This window comes from Cervus elaphus, chromosome 29 (assembly GCF_910594005.1).
Source record: "Cervus elaphus chromosome 29, mCerEla1.1, whole genome shotgun sequence".
Classification (NCBI taxonomy): Eukaryota; Metazoa; Chordata; class Mammalia; order Artiodactyla; family Cervidae; genus Cervus; species Cervus elaphus.
Genome location: NC_057843.1, coordinates 42002607 through 42030000, shown reverse-complemented (window position 1 = coordinate 42030000; position 27394 = coordinate 42002607). Strand labels below are relative to the sequence as shown.

Here is a 27394-nt window from a genome sequence, read left to right as displayed (position 1 = left end):
CGCCCCTTCCGAGGCGGTAATGGTGGCTTCTTGGGATGAAGATCCCTTGCTCACCTTCGCACTCCCTGCCCACGGCCCACACCCCCTCCATTTATTTGAATAATCCTGGCTTCTGCGAATCTAGTAGTCTTCGTATACTTAATGTTCCATAGATGACCCCACCCAACACACTATTTTGTCGGGTGTTTTTGATGGGCTTCCCTTACGGCTCAGCTAGTAAAGAATCCGCCTGCAATGTGGGAGACCTGGGTTTGATCCCTGGGTTGGGAAGATACCCTGGAGAAGGGAAAGGCTACCCACTCCAGTATTATGGCCTGGAGAATTCCATAGACTGTATAGTCCATGGGGTCGCAAAGAGTCGGACACGACTGAGCGCCTTTCACTTTGATGAAGTTCGGCACGGCCCCCTCGGTGGGTGGGTGTGAGTGTGTGTTTCCTCTCCCATCACAGCCCTCTTCGCTGTGAACATGCGAACATTTCTGAAAAGCCAGGCGGTGCCAGGATAAGTGCGTTAGCCAGCGCTCAGAGCCTAGAGCGAGCACCCCTTGAGCACCTGGGTGCTCCTGCGGGGCCGGGCTCCGGTTTGGAAGGGCCACTCCTAGCGCGAGGACCACACCGCAGGACCGCGATGAGTTCAGGCGGAGTCGAGGAAATTCGGCTGCTTCTTTCTTCTCCCCGGATAGCCCCATGAAAGAGGGACCTGGGGCTTCCTTCCCGCACCTGGTAGGGTGAAGTGGACCTGCGATCTTCACGTTTCCTCCTGGAGGCTTATTCTTGACTCTTAGGCTGGAAAGCACCAGAAGGGCCAGGCCCAGACGGACTGCGTGACTGGGCCGCTGGATTTTAACCGTATTTTAATAACCACGTTTGAGGGGCGATCAGTTTCTCAGCTCTGCGCCCTTGAATGGAGACCTGTAACAGCAAGGCCACGGCCTCTCCCAAACCCCGCGTGTGCAGGTGTGGGCGTGCCGGGGGCCATGTGCTTGTCCCTTACCGGTGCTGTCTTCCGTGCGGGGAAACCGAGGCAGGCTTGCCAGGCCTTCCTTTTTTGAATGTTGTTGGCAGAGCACCACCTCAGGACCGCCTGCGACTCCCGAGTGGTTGGGGATGAGGAGCGACTTTTCCTCCCTTCCGGAGCACGCGACTCCCGGGACCCGTGACCCCTTCAGTGTGTCCCTGGTTCTCACTCCACTAGTGTGCTGCGGAACTAGGGTCTCAGGGATAGCGGCCTGCGGGGCCCAGGGCGTTCTTGATGACCCTGACCTTGCTGCCATTAGCCCTGCTTAAACCCGCAGCGGGGAACGGGGACCCCCCCGCCCCCCCGCCAAAAGCCGACGCACGGAGCCCGCACAAAGCCGTCTCCCGGACACCTAGTGGAAACTAGATTCCGACCCAGGCGTAGAAATTGAGCCCTCTCCCCGCTTCCGGGAAACCAGTGCTGAACTGGCTTCACGTGCACACGTAGACTACCCCGCATCTGACGCTTAGCACCACGCTTGGCACGCTTTATAGAACGTGCTTCGTGTCACAAGAAATTCAGAAGGCAGCCTGTCGAGCGCAGGGTTTTCCTTAGCTCCCGGCACTGCGCCGTATCCGCCCTGCCGGTTGGGGTCGCCGCAACCAGCCCGCCGCCCCTCTGGGAGGTTTGCTCCGGAAACGCGTGGGTTTTTGTCCTGCTAGCTCCCCCTGCGTACACGCACGCGAACAAGGCCTGAAACCTTTGCTGCGCGCCAGACACGTGTAAGCTCAGTCGCCAATGAATCTTTTATTCTCGCCTTTTAAAGACGCCTCTCCCCGCCCCCGCCCCGGGAAAAGCGAGGCCTTCACTCAGTCAAGTGTTCCTTAAGTGCCTTCCGCTACCCCTGGCCAAACGGCCTGTAAACTTTGCAGCAGTTTTAAGCTGCGGCCCAGAAGGCGCAAGAGGGTTCTGGGAGAGTGGGCGGGGCGTTAGGTGGGTGGGGCCCGCGTGCTCCGGAAGTCGCTCCGCCCTGGAGGCTTTGGTGGGGGCTAGGTGAGCCAGTCTGGGCCTAGGTTCTTAGGGTGGGCTGCCTTTCGGTTCCCGCACCGCGCCTCGGCCTTGCAGCGTTGTTGTTCTGACGGTCTGGTCTCGGTGCATGGCGTTCGTACCCAGCTTTCCCTGACATGCGAGCAGCGCCGGCCGTTTCTCCCTGTTTATTATCGTGCCGCTCCAATCGAGAAGGGACTTCAACGCTGAAGTCCTCACCTCTCTCACATCACCCCGCAGAGCTTTCTTCTGGCACTGCAGATGAGTCGGCAGAGAGTTCTGGAAAGGGGGCTTGTCCTGGGGCATTGCTCTAGCGCCCCGAAAGCAAGTATTCCGGGGAAAAGAAACTCCTGTTTCTTGAAGTTTGCTCTAACTTACTTAAAAAATTATTGCCTCCACCCTTTTTGGTTTTTGGAGTCGCAGAGGAAAGATTGTCTTAAAACTGTGTTAAAGTCCGGGCTGCTCTCGTTTCAGGTCGGAGGGTACACGCTTTCCTTTTCCTTTGGCACAGAAACAAACGGGGTCGTCAGGCCGCTGAGGCGACCCTCTTCTAAAACGGTGTAGGGATCTGACCGCCCCGGGTCCCCACACGCCCTCCTGCTGCCCGCGGGGTGTGAGCGACTCTGCCCAGGAGCCCCGGGCGCCTTCGGGCCCCGCGGCCCTGGCCCAGGGGGAGCACTCGGCGTGTGTCGCCGCGCCTCAGATGCTGCAGTGCGGGAGCGACACCCCTGCAGCCGCCTTAGATAGTGGGGGCAGGCGCGACCTTGGCGCGAGCAGTTGCTGGTTTCCAGAGTTCTAGAATACGAAGGACCAGGCAGCCGCGTCCGTACGGGGCTGGCGGGGTTGCAAGCCGTTTTAGGTCCCGTTTGCTCCGAAAAGCTTCCGCCGCCGAGATCCTAAGGCAGCCTGATGCCAAAATGGTGTGGGACGAGACTGTCCAGGATCTTCCTTCTGCTTAGCCGCGTCCCCCGCCCGACAGGCGCAGGTTCAATCCCTCGGTGGTCGCACGGCCTCTACCCTCTGTCTTGAGCCCCAGAGGGTGACTCCGGGGATCCATGGGGTGTATAGGAGTCTCTCCCAAATGTGGCAGACCGGGGCATCAGTGTCACCTCAAGAAGTCGATTGTTGGTTTCCCCTCTAGAAACAAATGCCTCACTGGACATTTGTTGCCCCCTTTCAATGTGAAGCTGGCCAGTGTGATGCTGAGAGGCACGGACAGGGTGAGAGCTGAAAAATTCTCGCGTGGGGAGAGGGAGTTCGTTTTCCTGCTTTAAAAGGGCTTTCTAAAAAATAAAAACATGAAAAGGCTTTCTACATGCGCCAGCCTTCAGTGTCACCGTGGTCGAGGTTTAAACAGCAGTATAAGAACCTTGACCTCCCTCTCCATGAGAATCCAGCAAAGCAGAAAATTTCCTGATGTATTTATACATCCGGGACAATATGAAACTGTCCTTTTGATTAAGTGTTGCTCGCGGTGAGGGGCAGCTTCCCGTCAGGACATCTTCAGTTTCTGAGCACGGGCACCTGCGTTCTTAACTTTTAGATACACACACATCGTGAGATTGTGTGTGCGCCAAGAGAAAGAACCACACATGCACACTTGTCTTACAGCCTTTGACCCTTTAATACCTATCACAGCGTTACCCAGTTAATTGTGGTTTGAACACAGGCGCGCGCGCACACACACACACACACACACACACACAGCTTTACCCAGTTAATGTGGTTTAAACACGTGCGCGCGCGCACCCACACCCACCCAGAGCAGGACTGAGTGGATCCAGTCTAGCGAGGTTACACTTACTTGTAACCCTCCCTGCTCCCTTTCCAATTTCTTTGATGATTTTTCCCATAAGTATATAAGCCGCCGGGACTTACTTCTACTAAGCGGCAGGCCGCTCCTCCTAAATGTGATTCGGACCATATGCTTTCTACATTCATCCCCGCTCCGGCTTTTCTTCTCCACACTAACTACTAACACGTTATAGTCACCTTGAAATTTCCTCTGCTATTTTCCAATTAAAAGCTTAATAGCCCTGGAAACGGAGTTCATGTGGTGAAGTTTACCATAGCCCCTTGTTCTGAAAGGCTTTCTGCTGGGATCCCATTATGTGCTTGAATAAACCCTTTCTGCAAACAGAAATGGGACTCGGGGTTGTCAGGTGTTGGGTTACAATAGACTTTGAGGCAGGGGACATTTTACCAACATAAATACAAACCTGTCCCTATAGGGAGATGTTGTCAAATACTGGGATATGGAAAACATTCCCATCAAATATGAGAAAAGGATTATTGCGCTATATCAAATGAGTATTTAGGTCTCAGCCCCCAATGTGCACTGGAGTGAAATGGGGCCCCGGGGACCAAATAATGCAAGACTGTTTGAGTGGCAAAGGGGTAGGGTGACTAGGTGACTGAGGGAGAGTGGGTCGCCTTGTGGAAATGTCCCCCAAACCTGGTGTTGAGCTCTGATGCTTTTCTTTAAAAAAAAAAAAAAAAATTGTTACTCTCAGGTTTCGTATACTCCTGGTTTTGCTGACAATTTATTTGAAGGAAATCTGGGAGAAATCTGGCTTTGAAAAGTTTGTGGTCTCTGCATTCCCAAGAGATTTAGAGATTTCCTTGCAGAAGTTCCCAGATTCAGTGTCATTCTGAGCCTTCTATGTGTCTCTCACTGTGAACTTCCCACTTCCAAGCCTTGGGCCACGGCGCGGGTGACCCAGGCCTCCAGTCCTGAGAATTTCTGGAAGTTCCTCCCAGTTCTAGTGCCTTAAGGCTTGTTTTCCTCTGGAAGTTTGGGAGGAGACATTGATGACATGGTGGGGGTAAGGAGTAAGACTAAGGGGTCTGTGCCCTAAGCAGTTTTGGAGGCAAGCCTCCCAAGGTTAGCAGTCTCTTGCTGGGGGTTCCTTTCTTCGCCCCACGAGGTCCACAGGTCTGAAATGGGGAGGGTGGGGGGCAGCCAAGGGCCTCAAGGGAAACATACACAATCAGGTTCGCTTTTTAACCTACTCCCCTCCCAGAATCGCCCTTTTAGGTGGAGGGTTGGCTGCTGGAACGCCTGGTAGTACTTGAATTCACAGCACACACACGGACGTTTTCGGGTTGCTTGTTTGCTTCCAGAGCAGTGCAGAGTAAAGCTGAGAGGCGCCGACCGGTTGACCGTTTCAGCCGACTGGTCTACGCTCCGGATTCGCATTGGATTCGTGCAGACCGCCAAGAGATGAATTAAGGGTGCGCTCTCTGAAGCCTGCCAACTGACTGCTCCAGGATTGCTATCTCCCCTCTTCGCACTGAGCCGTTGTGCTACCCTGCGCCGCAGGAACCACTGGTTTTTATTTTTGTTTTCTCGCATCAGGGGAGCATCTCTGTGCGTTTGTGGAGGTATTCTGCGTTAGGCCAAACCCATACACACAAGTATCACTTTAAACAAAGTTTTATGCTGTCGTCTTGTGCAAAGGTCCTCTCCCACCCACCCGTACCCAAAGACACTGGGGTGAGGGGATGGCCCCATCCCTTATTCAGAACTAGATTGCTGAGTCCGTGGGCATTTGAATGGGGTCATGTGAGACCTCCGTTTGATCTCTCAAAGGCCCTTGGGCAGAGGGCAGATCATATGCGGTAACTTTGGGGGCGCTAGCGTGGCCCCTCCAGTTGCGGTCTGAAAGTTTAGACCCAGTGCTTAAACATAAACTCCAAAAGAGCACTTGCCGGCTTTTCAGCACAGAGACTTTATTTTTTATTGCAACGTGGAGGTGTAGAAAAGTAAACTGCGCCACAGAGGGAGGAGCCTGAAAAACGGGTCGTCGTCTTTGGACCAGCAAGTTTTCAAAAGCATTTTCTTCTGCAGCGGCAAAAGGAAAAAAAAAAAAATGTTGCAAAAAGAAATCAAGAAAGCCCCCATTTCTCGAACCAGTTCCGATGCCCTACCCCCAACTCCTCCAGCCTGTGGCCGCAGGGCCTGGCTCCCCCCAACTTAAAACCTCTTCTCGCGCCGGGACCCTAGTGCACCCGCAGCGCTCAGATAGGTTCCGGTTCTCCACGAGCCGTGTTTCTGTGGCCCAGTGTGGGAATGAAAGCCGCCTTGGGCCGAGTGCCGCCAAATCGGGCCTGGAGGGAGGGGGGAAGAGAGTTGAAGGGGAGCTGCCACCCGCCTAGCCCAGAGGCACCCTAGCTCTCCTCCGCGCCGGTCCTCCCTTCCCCGCCCCTCGGGCGCTGCCGCGTCCCGAGTGCTGCAGTCCCTCCGGTGCAGGCTGGGGAGGCGCGGGGAGCCTGGAGGAGGGGGCCGTGAGCGCCCCCGTGAGAGTGGCCCGGCGGCAGGTAGCAAGGAGAGCGAAGCAAGGGACTCGAGGGGCGCGGGCAGAAAGGAAGGAGGCGTGGAGTGGAGTGGGGTGGAGTGCCAGGAGACCCGGACCCCGAAGGTGGGGGTGGCGGGGGAGGGAGGAGGGGGAGGGCGGCGGAGGACGTGCCGGCCGCTGTGCGCGCGGGAGCCGCAGACGAGCCGCCTCAGACCTTAGCTGGAGCTCCCGCCGGCTCCCGGCACCGCCGCCGCGCCTCGGCCGGGGAGGACGTGCCGGCCAAAGGAGCGGCGGGAGGAGACTCGGCCGACTCGGGATTGGGGAAGCGCCGCCGGGAGCCGTAAAGACGGCCGCGGCCCCTCCAGCCCCTCCGAAGCGCTCGAGGCCGCCTGGACTGCGGGAGCGAGGACTGCGCCGCCCGGAGGCCGCTTTGGAGAGGGCCTCTCGGCCCCGCCGTCCCGCGGCCCCGTACCGGCTCCCGCCGCCAGCTTGCCGGCTCTGTCGGGGCCCCGGGGCATGAACGGCTACGGCTCCCCCTACCTGTACATGGGCGGCCCGGTGTCGCAGCCGCCGCGGGCGCCCCTGCAGCGCACGCCGAAGTGCGCGCGCTGCCGCAACCACGGCGTGCTGTCCTGGCTCAAGGGCCACAAGCGCTACTGCCGCTTCAAAGACTGCACCTGCGAGAAGTGCATCCTCATCATCGAGCGGCAGCGGGTCATGGCGGCGCAGGTGGCGCTGCGCAGGCAGCAGGCCAACGAGAGCCTCGAGAGCCTCATCCCCGACTCGCTGCGCGCCCTGCCGGGACCCCCGCCGCCGGGAGACGCGGCCGCCGCCCCGCAGCCGCCGCCGACCTCGCAGCCGTCTCAGCCGCCGTCGCGCCCAGCCGCCGAGTTGGCTGCGGCCGCCGCGCTGCGCTGGGCCGCCGAGCCCCCGCCCGGGGCGCTGCAGGCGCCGCTCGCCAAGCCAGGTAAGAGCCGCGGCGGGGCCGGGCCGGGCTGGCGCCTGGGCGGAAACACTTGGAAGCAGCTCTGGAGGCTTTGGCCGGTAGGCCCGAAGGCGAGTGTGGCGGGAGTGGGCTGGGCGCGACCTTCCCCCCCAACTCCAGCCAAGCCGGTCCTTACTCCCTGGCAGAAGCGGCGCTCAGTCTGGACCCGGCGAGGTAGGAGGTAGAACCTAGGTGCCCTCGGGAGAGGCGCCTCGGGCTCGCCAAGTGCCTTCTCTAAGTTTAAGGGGACAGGTGGATAAAGAGGTCGAAACAGGACCAGATTAAAATCCACGCGGGCGCACACACCGCCAGGCTTTCCGACTGTGGGCTTGAGAGGCCTCGCATCTGGAGGTTGGGACGGGAGGACAGAGAAGGAGCCCAGGCCCACGGTTTGGCCTACTCTGGGCGACTTTCTCTTTCTCGGCACCCGGTAGCTGGAGCGAACCTGAAGCCTTACTAGTAGTCTGCTGAAGGAAACCCTGTTTAGAAGCAATAGTAGAAAGGGAATAGAAAGACTCCCAAAACTTTTAGCGGGAACTCAATCTGGTGCACCCAGAGCCAGCCAATTCCTTTTGCAGAAGTTCAGGTCCTGTAACACCATTTCGCAGGCAGACCTTTGCAGTCTGTGGTTTTAAAGAAAGACAAAACCTGACCTACAGTGAGGAAGGCCATGCCTAGAGAGCCCTTTCGCCAGTTCTCGGGGGGGGGGGGGGGGGGGGGGGGGGGGGGCTGGGCCTCCTCCAGTCCTCCTTCTCTCCTTCTCCCCCTCCTCTGCTGTGTTCTAGAGAGCAGGGATCTGCCCTGAGTCCTGGAGCTGCATAGATCCCCCTACCCACCTTTCTATCCGGTTCTCTCCTTCAGGCCACCAAAACCTTGCACACCCCACTGGGGCCTTTCCTCCTGGAGACTTACTAGCTTGCGACTGTCCTGCCCAGCCCAAGTGCTCTTTTGGTTTTTAACCTCTTGGAATTCAGTGGACAGGTGTTTGGTGTTTCCCTTTCTCTGGGGCAGATGTGCACAGGAAAGAATCGCCATCTTCTCAGGGAGAGGTTGAGAGGTATGCTGGGACTCAGAAGTGGAAGGCTCTGGAAGGACCCAAGCCGCCCTGTGGGTGGAACTAATGGGAGAGCTTCTGCCTACCCCTAATTGCGCCCCTCCCACCCCAATGCAATACTTCTGGTTTCTGGAGAGAGGCTTTCTGGAGCGCTGGACTGCTGGGTGGAGCCGGGGACATGCCATTTTGGGGATGAGCTGGTGGGCTGCCCTGCAGGCTCAGTTCTGCTGCCCTGTTCCTCAGTTACGCTCTGCACACCCGACCTCTGAGAACATCTTATGTGAAGAGCAGAACTGGGTGTTTTAAGGACAGAAGTGGGTTCACTGAATGTGGATTTTGTGACTGTTTAATCTGAGGTAGGATATAAGCCTTTTCCTGAGTATGTCCATTCACTTCCAGGTGACTCTTTTGTCAGTGTGATCTCTTCATGTTTTATAGGTTTGCCATAGAGGAGTCAGAGGGGAGGGGAGAGAAGCTTCTTTTTGTTTTTCTCTGTTAAATTAGGGCAGGTAACTAGGTGAGTTTTGTCTCGGTTCTCAAAGTTGATCCATGCCAGTGACTTTTCTGGACCTCCCCATTGCCAGTTCCTCTGTCTCCCTTTCCCCCAACACTCGGGCAGGGCAGCGTTTGTGACAGTGCAGGCAGCACCCCCATAATAGTGCATTGGGTTCTGGGGTCCCTGTCCAAGAGGGGGTTCCTTTCACACCCTGTGCTCTTCACACCTGTTCTCTGGGATAGCCAAAGTTCACCTTTTCTAAACCAAAAACAGCCCTGAGAGGTGGGGAGTGAGGGCAGGCAAAAAGGCAGAGCAGCAGCTGCAGCTGGAGAAAGATACAAGCCTGGGTTTTCTGCACTCGCTCTCTTTCACCGGGAGCCAAGTGTTCCAGGAGAGCCTGAGCCTTTCAAATCGAAAACAAGTAATTGCCAAGGAAAATAGGATTTGACACAAGAAGAGGCTGGAGTGATGACTTTGGGGGACTAGACTGTCAGGGACCAGCAGCTCAGTCTCCAACTGGTCCTGCTGTGTACCTTGCAGGTATTATTTATGTAACTTTTGTTTTCTTCTTTCAATTGGTTCGATCGCATAGTTCCATTTAACACCAACAAAAAAGCCAGTCACCAGTCTGATGATGATGAGAGAGGGCAGGAAAGGACTAGATAGTTGTTTTCCATTAGGAAGGAAGGTGTACGAGTGGATCAGTTCTATGCAATGCTTTATACAGAGAAAGCCCATTTGGGATTTAAATTAGGGAAAACTGCCTGGATGGGACTACTGGTTGCTGTACGTATTGTTTTGCGGTTGTTTTTTGGATGTGTTTGTATGTAACATAGCATGAGTATTGAGAAGCCTGTTAGATGTGGTCCTGGGCAAGTAGCTCACTACTTAGGGAAGTGAAGCAGTATTTGAATCATAGGCCCACATGTACAGTAAGTTCACAGACCACTGGTGGGTGGTGGTGGTTTAGTCGCTAAGTCCTGTCTGACTCTTGTGATCCCGTGGACTGTAGGCTGCCAGGCTCCTCTGTCCATGGAATTTTCCAGGCGAGAATACTGGAGTGGGTTGCCATTTCCTCCTCCAGGGGATCTTCCCGACCCAGGGGTCTGACCCATGTTTCCTGCACTGCATGCAGGTGGATTCTTTACTGCTGAGCTACCAGGGAAGTCCCCGCAGACCATTAGGATTCTATGAATATCTGCTGGTGATTTATAGAGATTTGTTTCTGTGGGATTACGGAGATTTTGTTCAAGTACGTAGCTGTGGAGACATTGGCTTTTTTTATTGGCTACACATGCAGGTGCAGAAACACACGGTATCTTTCCCCCTCTCCAGAGATCCTTAAGAAAAGCACATGCCCTGGAGAAGGGAATGTTTGTTTGGGCAACTGCTGGAGAAAAAGCACCTTGTACAGCGAGCAACATTAATACCAAAACCCAGCTTTGTAGCTGGAAGAAATTTATTTCCCAAATTATGCTTCAGATTCTTTAAAGGAACAGGAATTATATTATCTAATGGTGTATCATGTTTAACATCCTTTTAAAAATGGCAATGGTTTTAAGAAGAAATTTCATATTCTCAGATTATTACTTTTAGCAATGGATTAGAGCATTTTTTTTTTTCCTTTTTGAGAGTACATTTCCCCTGCTGCTTGACTGTCATCTACGACTGGCCTGGAATTAGTAGATTTTGATGGAACATAAAATTCTAGTCTAAGCTTCTTTAAATCTCTCCTGTTGATTCGTTTCTCTCCCATTCCCTCTTAGTCCTTCTCACTCCCCTCCTCCTTCCCGTCATGAAAATATCTTGGGAAGCTTGAACATCTTTCAGCTCTTAGTGTATCTGAGTCAGCAGCTTCAACCAGCCAAGCCTGCCTCTCTGGACTGGGCTCCAGAGCTCAGGAAAGTTAAGGGTCATGACCAAGGTGGGAAGCTAAAGTTACATTCCTGTGTGTGGCTCCCTCCCCCCGTGTTCTCTCTTCTTCCTGGAGTGTCCCGGGTCTCCTTGGGCTGAGAGAGGACAGGTCTGTGGCTATTGACTTATGCTAGGTTTACCTCTGCCATCAAAAGAAATGTGTGAACAAGTTTTAAAATTTCTTGAAGGTAAAGAAATGGAAAGCATCACATTTGATTAGGAGTAAGAGAGCAGGGTTAAGAAAGTAGGATCTTCTTTCCTGTTTATATCTCCAGAAAAGAAGTGGAACAAGAGACCTGTAGGGAGGGAAGTTGGGAGATTTCAGAAAACTGCCTTTATTTTATCTTACCTCCTGGCCGGCACTTTCTCACATCTTGGAGCTTACTCTGGGTTTTTCAGTCCCAGCTTGATTAGGTCCTGTCTTGTCAGCTTCCTAATTTTAAATTTTACTTTTAATTAAAAAAAAAAAAAGACACACACACACAAACACACCTGCACGGATCCTGAGTGTGGGCAGAGGCCAGGGTGGGAAATGCTCAGTGACCAGGGACTGGAAGCACAGGAGAAGTGGTGGGAGACCTCACAGTCTTTCATGAAGGGTACCTAGGAACTTAAACCAGGGTCTGGTTACTTCATATGTTTTGATTTGGGGCGAGGGGTTTTGTTTTAAGTCATAAAAACCAACCAAACGAAAAGGAAGACGCGAGGCTGATTGGTCTCTTCCGAGCCTGACCTGTGGCCGGCTCTGGGGCAGCTGCTCCGGGGCAGCTCCGGTCTCTCCCGGCCAGGGGCCGCCTTGGCTCCCCGGCCGTGCGCTGAGCTCGGCACGTGCGTGCGGGGGACTGGTGGGGGACCCCGGGGCTGGAGCTGGGACAGACGGGAGCCCCATAGCGGCCGTGGCAGCCGCGTGCCTGTGGCTGCCCTGGACCTCTCCCCCTCGGACCTTGTCCCTGTCCCGGGCACCGCAGCCGAGGCTGCCTCCTTCCCCAGCTCCTTCTGCGGGAGCGGTGGGCGCTCAGCCCCGCCGGCCCGCCTGGCCCTCCCGGTTCAGCTTCGCCTCGCCTCTCTGCTCTCCCGCTCCCCGCTCCCTCCCTGCCGCCTCCCTGCTTCGGTAGAGTGCCAGATTTAGCAAAAAACCTGCAAATAAACACACACAAAAATAGGACGTCAAATACTGCACAGGGCAAACTTCTACTAAAACATTGTTTGTTTTTCCTAAGTGCAGATTCCACTGGGCATCCTGCGGACGATTTTATCTGGCAGCTCCAGCCTGGGAGGCGGACCAAGCCCAATTGCCCTCCGGTGGGCCCTCGGGGTGGGCGTAGCTCTGGCTAGTCTCCCGGGCCCCTTTCTCCCCGGGGATCCCAAACTGCCCCCCAGAGGCTCAGAGAGGCACTGGTGTCCATCTTGTGGGTCAGAGCACTGGGAGGAGGGACCCCGGGGGCATTTTCCACAGCTGAGAACCAGAGTTTCCCTGCCTTCCAGGACAGAACCTCTCCCCCCCACACAGCACACCCCTCTGGGTTATAAATCTGGCGGATAGTCCTGTTCTCGACTTACACAACCAACTTTTCTTTTCCCTGATGGATGAACTCCCGAGTTTAAAAGATTACAGTAATCACAGGAGGACAGTGTAAATCGAATCTGATAGCAATAGCTTTCGGGGAAGGTCAGGCTCAAGTGAAATGTTACCAAGCAACAGGCATTTTGTTTGCAAAATACAATCAAAGAGCATTGATGAGAAATTCTTCACTGCAGCCAGTCAGCACTTTCAGCTAACAGCTTTACAGAGGGAAAGGGAGTAAGTCTTCATAAATCAACGTGCCTGGAGGACTCCAAGCCCCTTCTGGGAAATGTTGCACAGAATCCAGTGAAAACCTACTTGCCTGCCTGCCTCCCCTTTCTCTCCCTTTTCTCCTTCCATTGGCTTTTGAACCTGTTGCAGCCCCTCATCCGTTAGTCACTCAGGTCCTGGACCGTGTCTCGTGGCATATGGCTCTGATGGCAGGTTGGGCCTTGCATTGGGGTTTGCATGGCCTCTCCTGGAAGGGATTGAGGCCCAAGTAGTGGAACGCTGGCCCTTGCAGGCCCATCACCTTGGGATCATGTCACATAGCGTCCAAGAGTCCCATGTGGCTTTAGGGAGTCACCCTCTTGTTTTGAGCCCTGCAAACCACTGTCCTCTGAAGAAACTGAGGGGAAACTAAACCATAACTAGGCAGGCTTTATTTTTAATTTTTTATATCTTATTATACAGTTAAACAACTGTAAGAAAATCAGCACAATCAACTGCTGAATAACAATATTATGGAAAACTTAACATTCAAATCATTGGTTTTCTAACACATCTCGAATCTCTTGATGCCAGCGACTAGGCAGACCCAAATTTTACAAAGCTGAGATCAGTGTTCTGCCCCACCACCTGTAATTATTACTTGTTTTCGTTCAGTGTATGTTCCACTCGTAGCCATTATATGACTGTTTACAGCAACATTCCCTCCCATGAATACAGCAGTCTGCCCAACTGCTGGCCTTTGGGTTACCTGCTGTGTTTCAATGTAAATACGACTCATTGCATAGGTAACTTGGAAATTTTGCAAGATGTTCATTAGTAAACAGTAAGCCTCTCAGTGGTCACAAGGTAAATGCTTTGATCATCTCTGTATAGTCACCTTGCACAGTGCAAGGACACATGGTAAAAGATTTAAAACTTGTTAAATAGACAACTGAATGAGTAGCTAGCTGCATTTTTATAAGTACCAAACATACTTGTATATTTATATATAATTTCCCTCATGCTTCTTGAAAAATATTCCTTTCAGACTCAAGAAAGAGGGGTCAGAACTAAGTTTTTGCAGCGTTTACAAAGTCCACAGTTGCAAACCATCCTTCCTTACGTCCAGCCCTTTCTAAATCAATGTCTGCCAGAGTATTGGTCCCCAGGAATCATCTTTATTTCTTCTATGTTACTAAGTCAGTGTTGTCAATGATTTTAAAAAGCATGACTGTTTACTTTTCATAGGTTTTCCCCCCACCTCAGGAAAAAGAGGAAAGATTTTACACTGACATTCATCCCCTGCTGTATGCTAGGCTTTTTATCCATTGGGTTTTTTATGGTGAAGCACTTCTAGTGCAAGGTAACAGAAAATGTAAAAAGCGTGTCTCCTGTTTGACTTCTGATTGGGCAGTGGTCTTTTTTGAAAGCACCATCCAGCCAGGACTTCTTCCCTGCCATTGTTGTGAGATTTGTGTGCTTTGAAAACAACCCATCAGTAAACAGTTATGTAGAGGTGTGTTCCTCAAAGCTCAAGTGAACAGATGAGGATGTCACAATCCCATGTTTCAAAATGCGTGACATGATTTCAAACAGAAAAAAATTAAATCCAGTGACTTTTGCACTGGCAAGCAACACTCCCTATGCCAGTGCGTTTTTGTTTTTAATTCTGGATGGATGCTGTATTTTGTTTTTGTAGATATCATTGGATACAATGGGTTAAAACCCCCGACATCTCAGTGAGGAGGGTTTTTCATTTTTCTGTGTCTTGAGCACAGTGTCTGTTTCGTATGTGTGGTAGACTTTCTCAAAATCTCTGAAATAAATACATGGGTTTTTTTTTAAGCTGCATTTTCATATGAAAAAAAAATCCACTAAAGAAAGTTAAAATTTGCAAACTGTAATTTTAGATTGGAAGTCATTTTTGTGTGAGTGTTCATTTTCTGTCCTTAAAGTCTTGTAGCTTCTTTTGGCACAGACATATTTTTGAAGTTGGTTGAAGTTGGTAGCACTGTTTTCCAGAGAAAAAATCTCCTTCTTAATTGAGTATCTACTTTCAAAAAACATCTTCACCCTTGTGAAGAGTTTATTTCAGGGATAGCTGTGAGTGTTTCTGCATCATGAAAAATATGAAATTGAAGTGTGAACTTCTAGAAGATTTTTAAATGTCTAGATGTTTAGCTTTAGAAATAGCAAATTGTATCACTTTCAATAACCAGTTTGCAAGAGCAGATGAGTGATTTCTTTCTACTAGTCTAGCAGTTTTTGGCGCCTGTATATTAGGAGTAAAAATATTATCAATTGAAATATATTATTACTCTTTAATGTTCTAGGAATTAGGGTGTCAGTTTCAAGAAGAAAGAGGTTAAAACATTTGGAGAGTATTTCATTTTTCATTTTGCTACTTGGCAGTTTCACATTTCTATATCTCGAAAAGTCTTTGTATTTTAAACCAACAGGAGCATTTTATAAAGTTCATTTGGAAAAAAAAAATCTAGAGATATAAAGAAACACCTGTTATTAAATTACACTTTATCACTGGGCCCAAGATTCACCCTCTATAATTACTTGTGAAAGTCTGTATTTATGACAGAATAATTTACAATACTTGTAGTTTAGGTATAACAATACTACCAACACTTGATACCATGAATCTGCAGGGATCGTATATTCTGCCCTGGAGGCATTTTTGCTGGGTAAGGAGTTATTCTTGGTATAAGGTGAGAGCCTAGTCTTCCCTTGCCCAGTTTTGAAACCCAAGTATCCCTGGATGTTGACTGGGATTGTTTACCCAGCGCCTCTTAGCAGGACTTTACATGGTGCTCAGGTGTGTGGAGGGCATAGGTGTGTTCCACTCACTGCTTCCTTCAACAGCTTCTATCTTCCCACTGGATATGGTGTAAACTGGGCTGAACTTGGTTGGTTGGAATGTTCTGAATTTGTAAATTTGATTCCTGTGACATCATGTTAGATTTTCTCACTTTTTGGCCATAGCCTGCACACCCCTTAGAGAGGCAGATCAGCCCAGAAATCTGCAGAGAGAGAGTGTGGACAAATCAGTACAATCCAACATCACTCTCTGAGAAGTGACCACAAGCGCTTGCTGCACTGGGGATGTCACAGTGGCAGGTACAAAAGGTGGCACAAGAAAATGCAGAAGAGACTTTATGCCTCCCAGTGGTTCATGACTGGTGGACAAGCTGCCGACCAGAGATGATTCTACTGTGGCCTGTTCTGCAGATCAGGAAAATAGGTTCAAAAATAAAATTTTGTATTGTCTGGTTTATAATCCTGCCATCCAATATCCAGTTGTTTGGAACAGTGCATCCTTTACCCTCTTGAAAAAAATACTACATTTTCTTAATGGTAGATATGGCAGATTAGCCAGAACATTATTCCTTAGTTCTCCTTTGGGTAAACTTGCCCTTTGAGTCACTTCTTCTGTAGTCTGAAGCATTCTGTGGAAGAATGAACTTGGTGATAGACCGAGAGACATTTTTCCCAAACGTCTTCAGTGTCTGCAACTGATCCAGGGTGGGGGAAAAATTACCTTTTAAAATGGGAAGTTAGGTTCACACACTGCTTTTGAAAGTATGCTTTTGAAAATATTGAAATATCAAAATTAGAGCTTTTTAAAAAAATTTGTTGTTACCTTTTCTTTTCTAGAAGAGCCAGCTGTTTCTTGCTTTAAAACAATCTCACCATCCCTTATATTGCTGTAACGCTGTGTATCATATTTCTTTGACTTTTTCATTATAGTAAAGTACAGATAACATAAATTTTATTATTTTAACCCAATTTAGGGATGCAATATAGTGACATTAAACACATTCATAATGTTGTGCAGCCCTCACCACTTTACATTTTTAGAACTTTTTATCATCCCTAACTGAAACTCAATACCATTTAGACAATATATCTCTGTTACTCCCTCCCCCAGTCCCTGACAACAGTGTTTTCCTTTCTGTCCCTGCGAGTTTGCCTGTTCTAGGTATGTTATATAAATGGTATCATAGAATGGTTTTCCTTTTGTGTCTGCCTTATTTTACTTAGCATATATTCGTGATTCATCCACATTGTAGCATATGTGAGAATTTCATCCCTTTTTGACGCTGAATAATATTTGATTGTATCTATAGACCACGTTTTGTTTATCTGTTCATCCATCACTGATGGATGCTGGGTTTCTCCCAACCTTTGTCTCTTGTGGATAAAGCTGCTGTGAACATTTGTGTTCCGTGTGTGCATATTTGCCACTTAGCAATTTTTCCCTGGATGTGTTTGCTTTCTCCCCACACATGCATTTCATCTTCCCAACTTGGTAATAAATTCCACAAGTTAGGGGCCAGTCTTACATCTGCTGATGTTTTCTGCCCTCGGTATCTTTCAGGGTACAGTGATAAAAGTACTTGATGCTGATAATAATAGATAATGAAAGTTAAATAAGAAAATTGTTTAGAGAAGCACAGTGTTTAAAGCCTTACTTTATGTCCATATTTCCCCCGGGAGAGTATTTGACTTGTTTTCCTAAGCTCCAGTGAGCAGAGGCCAAGATCCAATTGTGCATTGAGTTCAGTGCTGAGTTAACATACTGTTACTGTCTGCTCATTGTCAAGTGTTTAATGATAGAGTAACACCAAGAGGTAGGTATAGGGTCATGGGTCAGGAAATTTTAGACAGGTCTACCTGCTTACAATATGAACCTGTGGAAGCTTTTCTGTTGCTGTTTTTCTCCTTGGGATCAAAGACAACTACCACATTAACCCAGGAGATGAAAACTGGGTCACCAATCCTAGGATTCTGCTGAAGAGAATATGTCATATTTCTCTTGCAAAAAGTTCTCTTGTACATATCCCGGAATTGTTACAGAAAGCAAAAATGGCTTCATTCCTGTTGACTGAAGATGGTCCCCACACTGACACCTGATATTTTGTATTGGAAAAAGAAGCAGTTTAAATGCAAATTTGGGATAGGTATGAATTTGTATCAGATTTACAGTTGAAAGTTTCACCGATATAGTTTAAGGATATTTTTTTGGAAGTATTTATTTATGCTTAGGACATATTTATTGGTTTGTAAAGAATCAAAGTTTTGTCTTTCAAGTATAATTAAGGTACATCCCATATTAGAAAAAAGCTCACAAAAGGGTCTTTGTTTAAGGCTTTTAAAATGAACAACAACAAATAGAAGGAGATGGATTTTAGATGCTGCTTTGATGAAATTTCACCAGCTGACTCTCTACACATCATCAGGTGTGCCCAGAGAGGAGGCGACAATTAGGCTATTCAGGCAGGGGCAGTGGAAAACACAGGCCAACCGGTTGTTTACAACCTGACAATTGGGTCATTAATAATTTCCATCTTCAGATCAGTTACATTGGCTGTGAGTAGACACAGCCAGTATGTGTTTTAAGAAAGATAAAAAATCCACTTGTATATAACTTAATAAAGAATATGCTTCTTTATTCTAAAGGTCTCTTAGAACTTACTTCTGCAACCAAACCAGTCTTTCTTACTTCTTCCTTCCTTTCTGCCTCTTTAGCACAGTCATATAGCCCTCGTCAGGGGGTGAGTTATGTCTTAGACCAAAATGTTAGATTTACAACTGGTTTACTGGTTTACTTCACAGCAAAGCTCTGCTTTATTTGGGAAGCTTTGTTTCTCTCTCTCTTTTTTTTTAAAAAACATAGTTCAGGAAGATGTCTTGAAGTCCATCCTATACGCTTCTCACACCCCAGGTCCTGGAGTTACGGACACACTGTTTCATTGGTGGGTCTTCTTGCACCCCAGGTCCTGGAGTTGTGGACGCACTGTTTCGTTGGTAGGTCTTCCTCCCCGGCAGTTTCATAAGCCTTCTCCAAGCATCTGTTTCTCCCTCTCTGCATCCTGTCCCACACCCAGGTTTCACAGCTGGTGTTGCTTCCCCTCTGGTGCGGGTTATAGGCACCAAGTCTTCTGGGATCTCGAGTGGCCTTTTAGGAAAGGTTTCCATGTATGGAGGCTTCTTTCACTCTGGTAATCATATTGCCTTGTTATTCTACTATCCTGATGAAACATACTGATGACTTATAACATATAACACATGTATATATGTGTGTGTGTGTTCACATATAACACAGAATCTGCCTAGGGAAAATGGTTTTAAAATATTAAAATTTCCCTTGGGTGTATGGGTCATGCACCAGCTATTGCAGCTGTTGATGTCCTTTGGTGGCGCTAGCCCCCTCATTTGGAGAAGAGGAGCTAGAAAACAAGCCTAAGTTCATTTTTCTGTTCGTCCCTGGATTGTGTTTATCCCCAGTCTGATCTGCATTTAGACTGTTACTGCTAGATAGCCACATCGTTTTTGGTTGTGGTTCTTTCCTCACTGTTTTGTGTTGAAGGCAAACTTTCCTGCACAGCCCATTCTGAGAAATCACTCTGGTGTCTAGATCCTTACTTACAGGGTTTGTTCGTTTTTTGCCATTTGCTAATGACATAGTTTGGATAATTTTCCGGCTTGCAGTATGTTATAACCCACAGAGAAGCAGTTCCCCTTGCAAAAAGGGCAGGTAGGGCCTTCTGAGCACATGTGTTCTTTGCACACCAGGAGAGGATTCAACCAGCTGTTCTCTGCTTTTCAGATTTGACAGAAGAACGACTTGGGGACGGCAGCACCGCTGACAATGCTGAGACTTTCAGCGACAAAGACACGGACCAGAGGAGCTCCCCAGATGTGGCCAAAAGTAAGGGGTGCTTCACACCTGAGAGCCCCGAGATCGTGTCAGTGGACGAAGCGGGGTTCACGGTCCAGAAGAATGGGGCCAGCTCAGAGAGCCGGCCCGACAGCCCCAAGTACCCTGGGGAGCAGAGCCACCTCCTGATCGAGGGCCCCTCGGGGACCGTGTCTCTGCCCTTCAGCTTGAAAGCCAACAGACCGCCCCTAGAAGTGTTGAAAAAGATATTCCCCCACCAGAAGCCCGCGGTGCTGGAGTTGATCCTCAAGGGCTGTGGGGGTGACCTGGTGAGCGCTGTGGAGGTCCTGCTCTCCAGCCGCTCGTCCTCCTCGGCCGCCGAGCGGACTTCTGCCGGGGAGCCCGAGGGCCTGGTGCTGCCCTCCAACGGGCACCTCTTCGAGCACACCTTGAGCTCCTACCCCCTCTCCTCGTCCAAGTGGTCCGTGGGGTCGGCCTTCAGAGTCCCCGACACGCTGAGGTTTTCTGCCGACTCCACCAACGTGGTCCCCAACCCCCTGGCCGTGCCCCTGCAGCACCCGTTTCCCCAGCCGCCCCGGTACCCTCTGATGCTGAGGAATACTCTGGCCAGAAACCAGTCGAGCCCCTTTTTGCCCAACGACGTGACGCTGTGGAACACCATGACGCTGCAGCAGCAGTACCAGCTGCGTTCCCAGTACGTCAGCCCCTTCCCCACCAGCTCCGCCAGCGTCTTCAGGAGCTCGCCCGTCCTCCCCGCCCGCGCCCCCGAAGACCCTCGGATCGCTCTCCCCGATGACGGGTGTCCCATGGTGTCAAAGCAGCCCATCTACACCGAGGACGACTATGACGAGAGGTCGGACTCCTCGGACTCCCGGGTACTCAACACATCATCTTAAGGCGCCGCCCGGTGGGGTGACCAGGTGGCGTCCTCTGTGCGTTTGAACCCTGCGCCCCTCCCCTGCGGAGAGGCCACGACCTGTGCACACCTTCTCCTGCCGTGTGACAAAGTGACCCTGCTTGAGTCTAGACCTTAGCGATAAAACACATAACTTATTTAATTTCTTGCACTTCACTGGAAAATGCCAAATAGCTTTGCTCTGTGGCTTAAGTGCTGAATGTTGGTTGTCAAAGAGAGTCTGATGCTAAGAATGGTCTGGGGAAAGCCTTGGGCCCATGGAAGATGTCTTTGGGGACATAAAGCCGAAGGTCGGCCCCACCCCTAGACTCAACCTGGAATCATCAGTAACATAGTGTACTTGAAAGCAATTCTGTAAAAGAGGATTCCTCAGTATAATGAAACCTAAAGACGTGGTTTGGTTGCAAACGGACTATAAATGGGGGCCTCATATTCCTATGCTAACAATCCTTCTTGCATTTTCAAGAGAGACTGCACTTAATAGAGTGAACTGCTCACATGCTTATTTAAGCTTGGACAGTTTTCAGAGACAGACTCCATTAAGAATTATTCTTTTCACATGGCTGAATCAAAACATGTGTAATGTCAATGTAAACCTAATCACAGCTGTGAACTGCATGAAATATATTGTGAAATGAACACAAGATTAAGCTTTGTCAGGTTAATGTAGCATGCTAAGGACTCTAGAAAAAAATAAACTAAGGAGATGATCTTGGTTTATGTCATTTCTGCCGATGAAAAGAGGATCTCTAAAAATAGAAACTTGATAAAAAAGCTACTTACTAGTGCATGGATCAAGGTTTCAGTTAAACGTGACGCTGCTTGAGAAATATGAATGGCAAAGCTTTGAGGCCGCATTCAGAAAGACAGAATTGATTGTTCAAGAAGAGAGTTAATTCAATTCCTCCATCCATTTGTTTCTTCAACAGATACTTACTGAGTGCCTTCTCTGTGTAAGAGGATGCTCTTTGTATGCTATTGTCCAAGTTATCTGCCCAGGAGTCCAAGCTAGCAGGGATTATATAATGGAGAATCTCATTAAAAACAAAGTAAAAATGAAACAATCTACAGTGTGGAAAGTAAGCAAAGTGCTTAGCATGGTACCTGACGTAGAGAAAGTACTCAGTAAAGGAGAGTAGTTACTCCTCTTAGGTTCAGGCTATACTCCTATTTGCAGCCAGGACTGTGGAAGTGAATTCCCTCATTCTCACCAGAGAAGATGCCATTCCGGTTTGGCAGATAACCACAACAAAACATTGGAAACCAGGACTTACCCCCTTCATTTAAAAAGCATTTGGGTGGTGCTGTACCTGGTCAGATACTTTTATAAGTGAGTTTTTAACCAGTCATACACAGTGGTGCCCACACCAGCCACTTTCTTACTGTTTCCTTTCTTCAGAGTGCTGGAGAAGAAAGGTGACTGCCCAGGGTAGACAAGAAACTTGTGAATGTGGAAGGGAAAGAAAATAAGAAAATAAATGAAAGCCTCTACCTGACAAGGGTGCAGAGAGAGAGAGCTCCCCGCACAAGAATAAGTCTTGAAGGGATCTTCAGTCTGGGAGGGAGAAGGGCAAATCCTCTCGGCCTGAGGTGCTTCCTCAATGAGGAACAGGAGCCAAGGTTACCTGCCCACCATCCTTACATGGGTCTCAGGAGAAAAAAAGATACTTAAAACAAAATCTCGTTTTTATTTCTATTGGGCACCTTGGGAATGGGAAATCATTGAGAAAAACTCTTTATATTAGTTGGACTAATATGTATTTAATTGACATGATTTCATACCAGGGTGTTTCGAAGTAAGTGTGATTTGTTGTTAAGGTTATATTTATTTTTTTATTTGGAGGATTATTGGCTTATGATATTGTGTTAGTTTAGGCTGTACACAACACCAGTCAGTGTGTGTGTGTGTGTGTGTGTGTGTGTGTGTGTGTATATGTGTATATGTGTATCCCCTTCCTCCTGAGCCTCCCTCCCCCCCTTCCCACTCTACCCCTCTAGGTTAAGGTTATATTTAAATATTACTATTTACATAAATGAAGAAAGGGCTAGAGAGGAGAATAATGTAACCCCTGATTCTAAAAACATGTGTCCAGGAATTTTATATGGTAGTGATGGGCTAATGTCAGAGCCTACCTAATGCAATTGGATTTTCAGAGGTATGTTCATCTCAAAAGTTTATCTACATTTATCTAACAAGTAAGAGTGATCACAGATCCCATATGAGGTGATAGAATTATAAAACCTGTCACATTTTCAGGTTGAATCACCTGGGTTGAGGAAAACTTGGCTTAAGATACCATATCCTGACAGTTTGATTTTGCCCACAGATTATCAGAGTCCTTGCCTTCTTTTTCCAATGGCCAGCAATATGGAATTTCCTATAAGGCAGCTCATTCCTGGGCTACTGCAGGTATGTTTGATCCTCAGCATCCTCTTCTGAAGCAAGAAATAACTTACTTTGGTGCGGTAAGTGTAGTCGGGGTCAGAGGGAGAAATCGATGGTAAAGATCCTGTGCCCTGCTTCCTGCGTTCAGATTTGCTTCTCCTGCAGTTCTGAGAGCTAAGGCCCCTCTAGTAAAAGTGGCAAAACCTTTTAGATTCCAGCTCAGTTCTGAGACCATCCTGCCATGGTGGCGTGTAGAATCAAGGGAAATGAACATTCTTCTGCTCATGGGCACTCAGTTACTCCTTCACAGGAAAATCAACATCTGGATGAAAAGTGAAAAACAGCATCGTTCAACTCCTAGTTAAATCCCATCACCACACAGACAAAATATCTGGGTACTTGGCTGTACACTTGTGGTTGAATCAGGCCAGGCTTATAGAGAGTTAACTCATATTAACCGCAGTGCCTCTCTCCCCTGCTAATGAGGACCTGCTAGTCTTAGGGTAAATGCTTTGTTCATCTGTGATGCGAGGGTGGGTGAGTTGTCATGGTGTCCTGCGCAGTGTATCTCAGAGTGTGGTCTAGGCACCCAGTGCTTGATTTCTACTTTAGATTCCTGGGCTCCACTTGTTGAGTTCACAACCCCTGTAGCCTGAGCTCCCGCATTTTTACCATCCTCTCCAGGTAATTCTTAAACTCACTGGGATTTGAGAACCACCTCACTGTGCATCACATCCTTGGGTTCCTTTCTTAGATTTGTGTCAAGTAATAGCAAAAGAGCTGAGGGATGTAAACTCTGATGGTGGGGATTTTGAAACCCCCCTTCCACTCCTCCCTACTCTCCTATACAAGAGTAAACTTCACTGTGTATGCATGTAGTCTTCTTTAGCTTATACCCTAGAGATAGTTCAAGTTAGCTTCAGGGTCAGTGTTAATGATTAGATTGAGTGCACCTTTGGGATCAGAAATGCCTCTTTCTGGAAATTTCCATTAGTAAAGGACCAGATACTAGCATAAACATGCTACCATTTTCCCTAAGGGGAGTTTTGCCAATTTTTTAAGTTGTTCCATGATTCCTGGCTTAATAGTGACACCTGGAAATAGGTTTTGTCCTGGAGCTTTGAGTTCTAATAGATATTCATAAACATTCCGCTCTCCCCAGGTTTTTTGAGGTATAATGGACATGTAGCATCATTTACGTTGTACAGTGTGATGATTTGACATACATGTATGTTGCAAAATGATTACCATAATGAGATCAGTGAACACATCCTTCACTTAGTTACTTTTTTGTGGTGAGAATATTTAAAACCTGTTCCCTTGGCAACCTTCAAGTAGACAATACAGTATTGTTTACCGTAATTACCATGCCGTACATCAGATCCCCAGAACGTAGTCATCTTATGATTGGAAGTTTGTACACTTAGATCAGCATCTCCTGTTTCGCTCACCCCTCAGCCCCTGGCAACCACAAGTTTACTCTCTTATTTCTATGTGTGTATGTGCTCAGCCTCTTAGTTGTATCTGACACCGCGTCCCCATGGACTAGAGCCCACCATGCTCCTCTGTCCGTGGAATTTTCTGGGCAAGGATACTGGAGTGGGGTGCCACTTCCTACTCCAGGGGATCTTCCCAATTCAGCAATCAAACCCTAGTCTCCTGCATTGACAGGTGAATTCTTTCTCACTAGCGCAACCTGGGGAGCCCCCTACTTCTATGAGTGGCTTTTTTTAGATTCCATGTACAAGTAAGATCATATAGTGCTTGTCTTTTTGTGACTGGCTTATTTCACTTAGGATGTAACATTTTCTTTATCAGTTCACCCATGGATGGAGACAGGTTGTTTTCATATCTTGTGAATAATACTGCAAGGTACATGAAGTGCAGATTATCTCTGAAATAGTGTTTTCATTTCCTTCAGATAGATTCCCAGAAATGGAATTGTTGGATCGTAATGTAATTCCATTTTAAGTTTTTGAAAGTGCACGAGGGTTTCCTTTTCTCCATATCCTCACCAGCACGTATCTCCTGTCTTTTTGGTAATAGCAATTTTAACAGGTATGAGGTGATATCTCACTGTGGTGAAATACCAAGGTTTTTTTTTTTTTCTGTTTCTTGTTTTTATTTATTTTTTGCACGTTTTAGAATCAACATTTCGCTTGATTTTATTCTTCTGTTCATGGTTAACATTAGTTACAGGTGATAATATAATCTGAGTATAAAGCATTAAATTTTTCGAAAGAGATTTTGCTCTTAATTTTTTTCAGTGAAGAAGTGAATAAGACTTACAGTAAATGAAATAGACTCACAAATGTGCCCGTCCTACCGCAGAAAAAAAAAAACTAATATAGTAATTTGCAGTATACTTTCATAATTCCACAGTGGAATCTCCAGAAATAATACGTAGAAATAGAAGTTCATCGTAAATGTATATCAATTGCTTATTCCCAAACCTGTTTTAAAGTTGCTATCACATCTGGGCCAGATTGCAGGAAATATGCAATGAAATGTAGAAGCATTTCTATTATATCTATATTATCTCAACACTTGATGATGGGAAAAACGAAAGTAGTTTCACAAATGTCTTGAGAAGCAAGGCATTTGTTAGCCAGGGGCATGAATGTGGTTGAGATAGAGAGCAGAGCAACCTGAGAAGGCGGCAAGTACCAGGGCAAGGGAGCGGTAATTCTGGACTTCTGGTCTTGGCTCTTACAGTTAACTGGCTGGCTTCTAAGAGCCCAAGAACATTTAAACTTTATAAAAAGAACAGGACCACAGGACTAGGTATGCAGTGTAGCAGTCATATTTTGTGGGGTCTGTTCTTCAGGGACTCTTCTTCCAAGGTCCCCAGGTTGCCCTGTGGCTGGATTGGTGGGAGGTGATCGGAGGGGGACGTCTTGGGAACATTTGTTGGGTGCCCAGAAAACAGACACTGACTGCATTTGAACTGACATACTTGAAAAATGAACTTGATTTCATTGCATACTGTTTCAGTGATTCATTCTTTATATGTGCATTTACTCAGCAGAAGTGAGTTGAAAATAAGATGGATGCTAAATTTATATGTTAATTTTAATATTGAAGCTATCCTGTATTTGAAGAATAAGATCAATGCTTCAATTTCATTTCTTATGTGGTACTGAGTGTTGTCATTACTGGGGAAAAAATCATTTCCGAATGCATCCTCCCCAAATTCCAATCTTAGAGGGCAGAGGAGTCTTGGGAGAGGCAATTTTGCCTTTTGCTGATGTTCTTCTCAGTGATACGCTCCATTGTTCACACAGTATCATTTACTATCTCAGTGTGAAAGGTGAAATAGCAAGGGTAGTGGGTTTTTTTTCTTAAATGACAATGCAGTTTATTTACTAATTGGTTTCTGAGAGTTTGCTGTGGTTTCAGGCTGTGTCAAGAGTTCCATATATCCCACAAGCAAAGCTACTGGACTCAACCAAAAGTAAATTTAGGGGGACTCGCCTGGTGGCCCAGTGGTTAACACTTCACTTCCCAATGTGGGGATTTCGGGTTCGATCCCTCATCGGGGAGCCAAGATCCCACATGCCTTGTGGCCAAAAAACCAAAACATAAAATAGAAGCAATATCATAACAAATTTAATAAAGACCTTGGGAAAATATTTTTTAAAAAAGTAAACTTAGCAGTTGTTCAGAAAAATTATCCCTCCAGAAGACTTGAGTCACTGCTCAGTGATTTTAGATATGAAGAAAAAGTGAACGTGTTAGTTGCTCCTTCGTGTCTGACTCTTTGTGACCCCGTGGACTCTAGTCCTCCAGGCCCCTCTCTTCATGGAATTCTCCAGGCAAGAATACTGGAGTGGGTGGCCATTCCCTTCTCCAGGGGATCTTCCCAACCCAGGGATCAAACCCCGGTCTCCCACATTGCAGGTAGATTCTTTACCAGCTGAGCCACAGGGGCCTCATACTTGACCTGTGATATAAGTGAAAGACTCCAAAGATCTATGGAAGGTTCTTTTGAGGAAAGACAGAATCTCTGTCTCCCAGCCAAACATGGTGAGCCAGATATGTGGTGATTTCTGTAGAAAAGAGCAAGTCCCAGCTCTTTTCAGTCTCAGTGGCTTTGGTGATGGGAGTGGCTGTTTGCACCAGCAGACACTGCATCTCCATGCAGGCCCTGGCCTTCCTCATGGGCCCTTCCTTTAGGGAGTACCGGGTGACACTGGCCTCTGTGATGGTTGTATATTTTGTGTTTTGCACCAAGAGGCTCAACCAAGAGGGTGTGTTGGGGCTCAGATCCAGACTGAGTGTTCTTTCCTAATTTGCCAGACCAGGAAGCGTGCTGTTTTGGGAGGTGTCTTGTTCACCTCTGCATAGAGATGTACTAAGGGTATCAGGGACTCTGGGGAAAGACAGGGAGAAGGAAAAAGAGTGAACGGACTGTGAGAGAACAGCTCAGAAGTAGCTCTGAAAGCATTGATGTCTCTGCCATTCCAACCAACAAGGACCTACTGTATAGCACAGGGCACTCTGTTCAATGTTATGTGGCAGCCTAGATGGAAGGGAAGTTAGGGGGAGAAGGAATATGTCCATACATATTATCTCAGGCCACGAGGCCTTTCTGACTTCAGTATGTCTCTGAGGACTTTCCCTACTCTAAAACCAGTTTGGGCCACCAGCAGCCAAGTAGATTGATGTCATTTGGGGCTGCTTGAGTGGACAACAGTGTATGGAAAATGGAACTGATGAATGAATGAAAAGTCCTGCAGCAAACCTTGGTATGTGCAGTTTCCTATCTCCAAGAGAGTACTGTGAACCAGCCTACCAGTTCAGTTCAGTCACTCAGTCGTGTCTGACTCTTTGCAACCCCATGGACTGCAGACCCCAGGCTTCTCTGTCCAT

General features: G+C 48.1%; 1 protein-coding gene and 1 long non-coding RNA gene across 2 annotated transcripts; one reads left to right on the top strand and one right to left on the bottom strand.

The window, feature by feature from the left end:
* Positions 1-5781: 5781 nt before the first annotated feature.
* Positions 5782-6981, bottom strand: LOC122686039. The gene is made up of 3 exons (XR_006338611.1): positions 6844-6981; positions 5989-6115; positions 5782-5849 (listed from the first exon to the last, which is right to left on the bottom strand). It is a non-coding gene; the product is annotated as an uncharacterized LOC122686039 (long non-coding RNA).
* Positions 6287-20968, top strand: DMRT3 (doublesex and mab-3 related transcription factor 3). The gene is made up of 2 exons (XM_043891122.1): positions 6287-7270; positions 19149-20968. The coding sequence occupies exons 1-2, from the start codon at positions 6820-6822 to the stop codon at positions 20114-20116; spliced, it is 1419 nt and encodes a 472-aa protein (XP_043747057.1). The 5' UTR covers positions 6287-6819; the 3' UTR covers positions 20117-20968.
* The last annotated feature ends 6426 nt before the right edge of the window (positions 20969-27394 follow it).

Bases quoted from the DNA above. Each gene is read 5' to 3' on its own strand.
- DMRT3 (XM_043891122.1), top strand. From the start codon at position 6,820: ATGAACGGCTACGGCTCCCCCTACCTGTACATGGGCGGCCCGGTGTCG. The intron at 7,271-19,148 runs GTAAGAGCCGCG...TCTGCTTTTCAG, and splicing joins GGCGCCGCTCGCCAAGCCAG to ATTTGACAGAAGAACGACTT.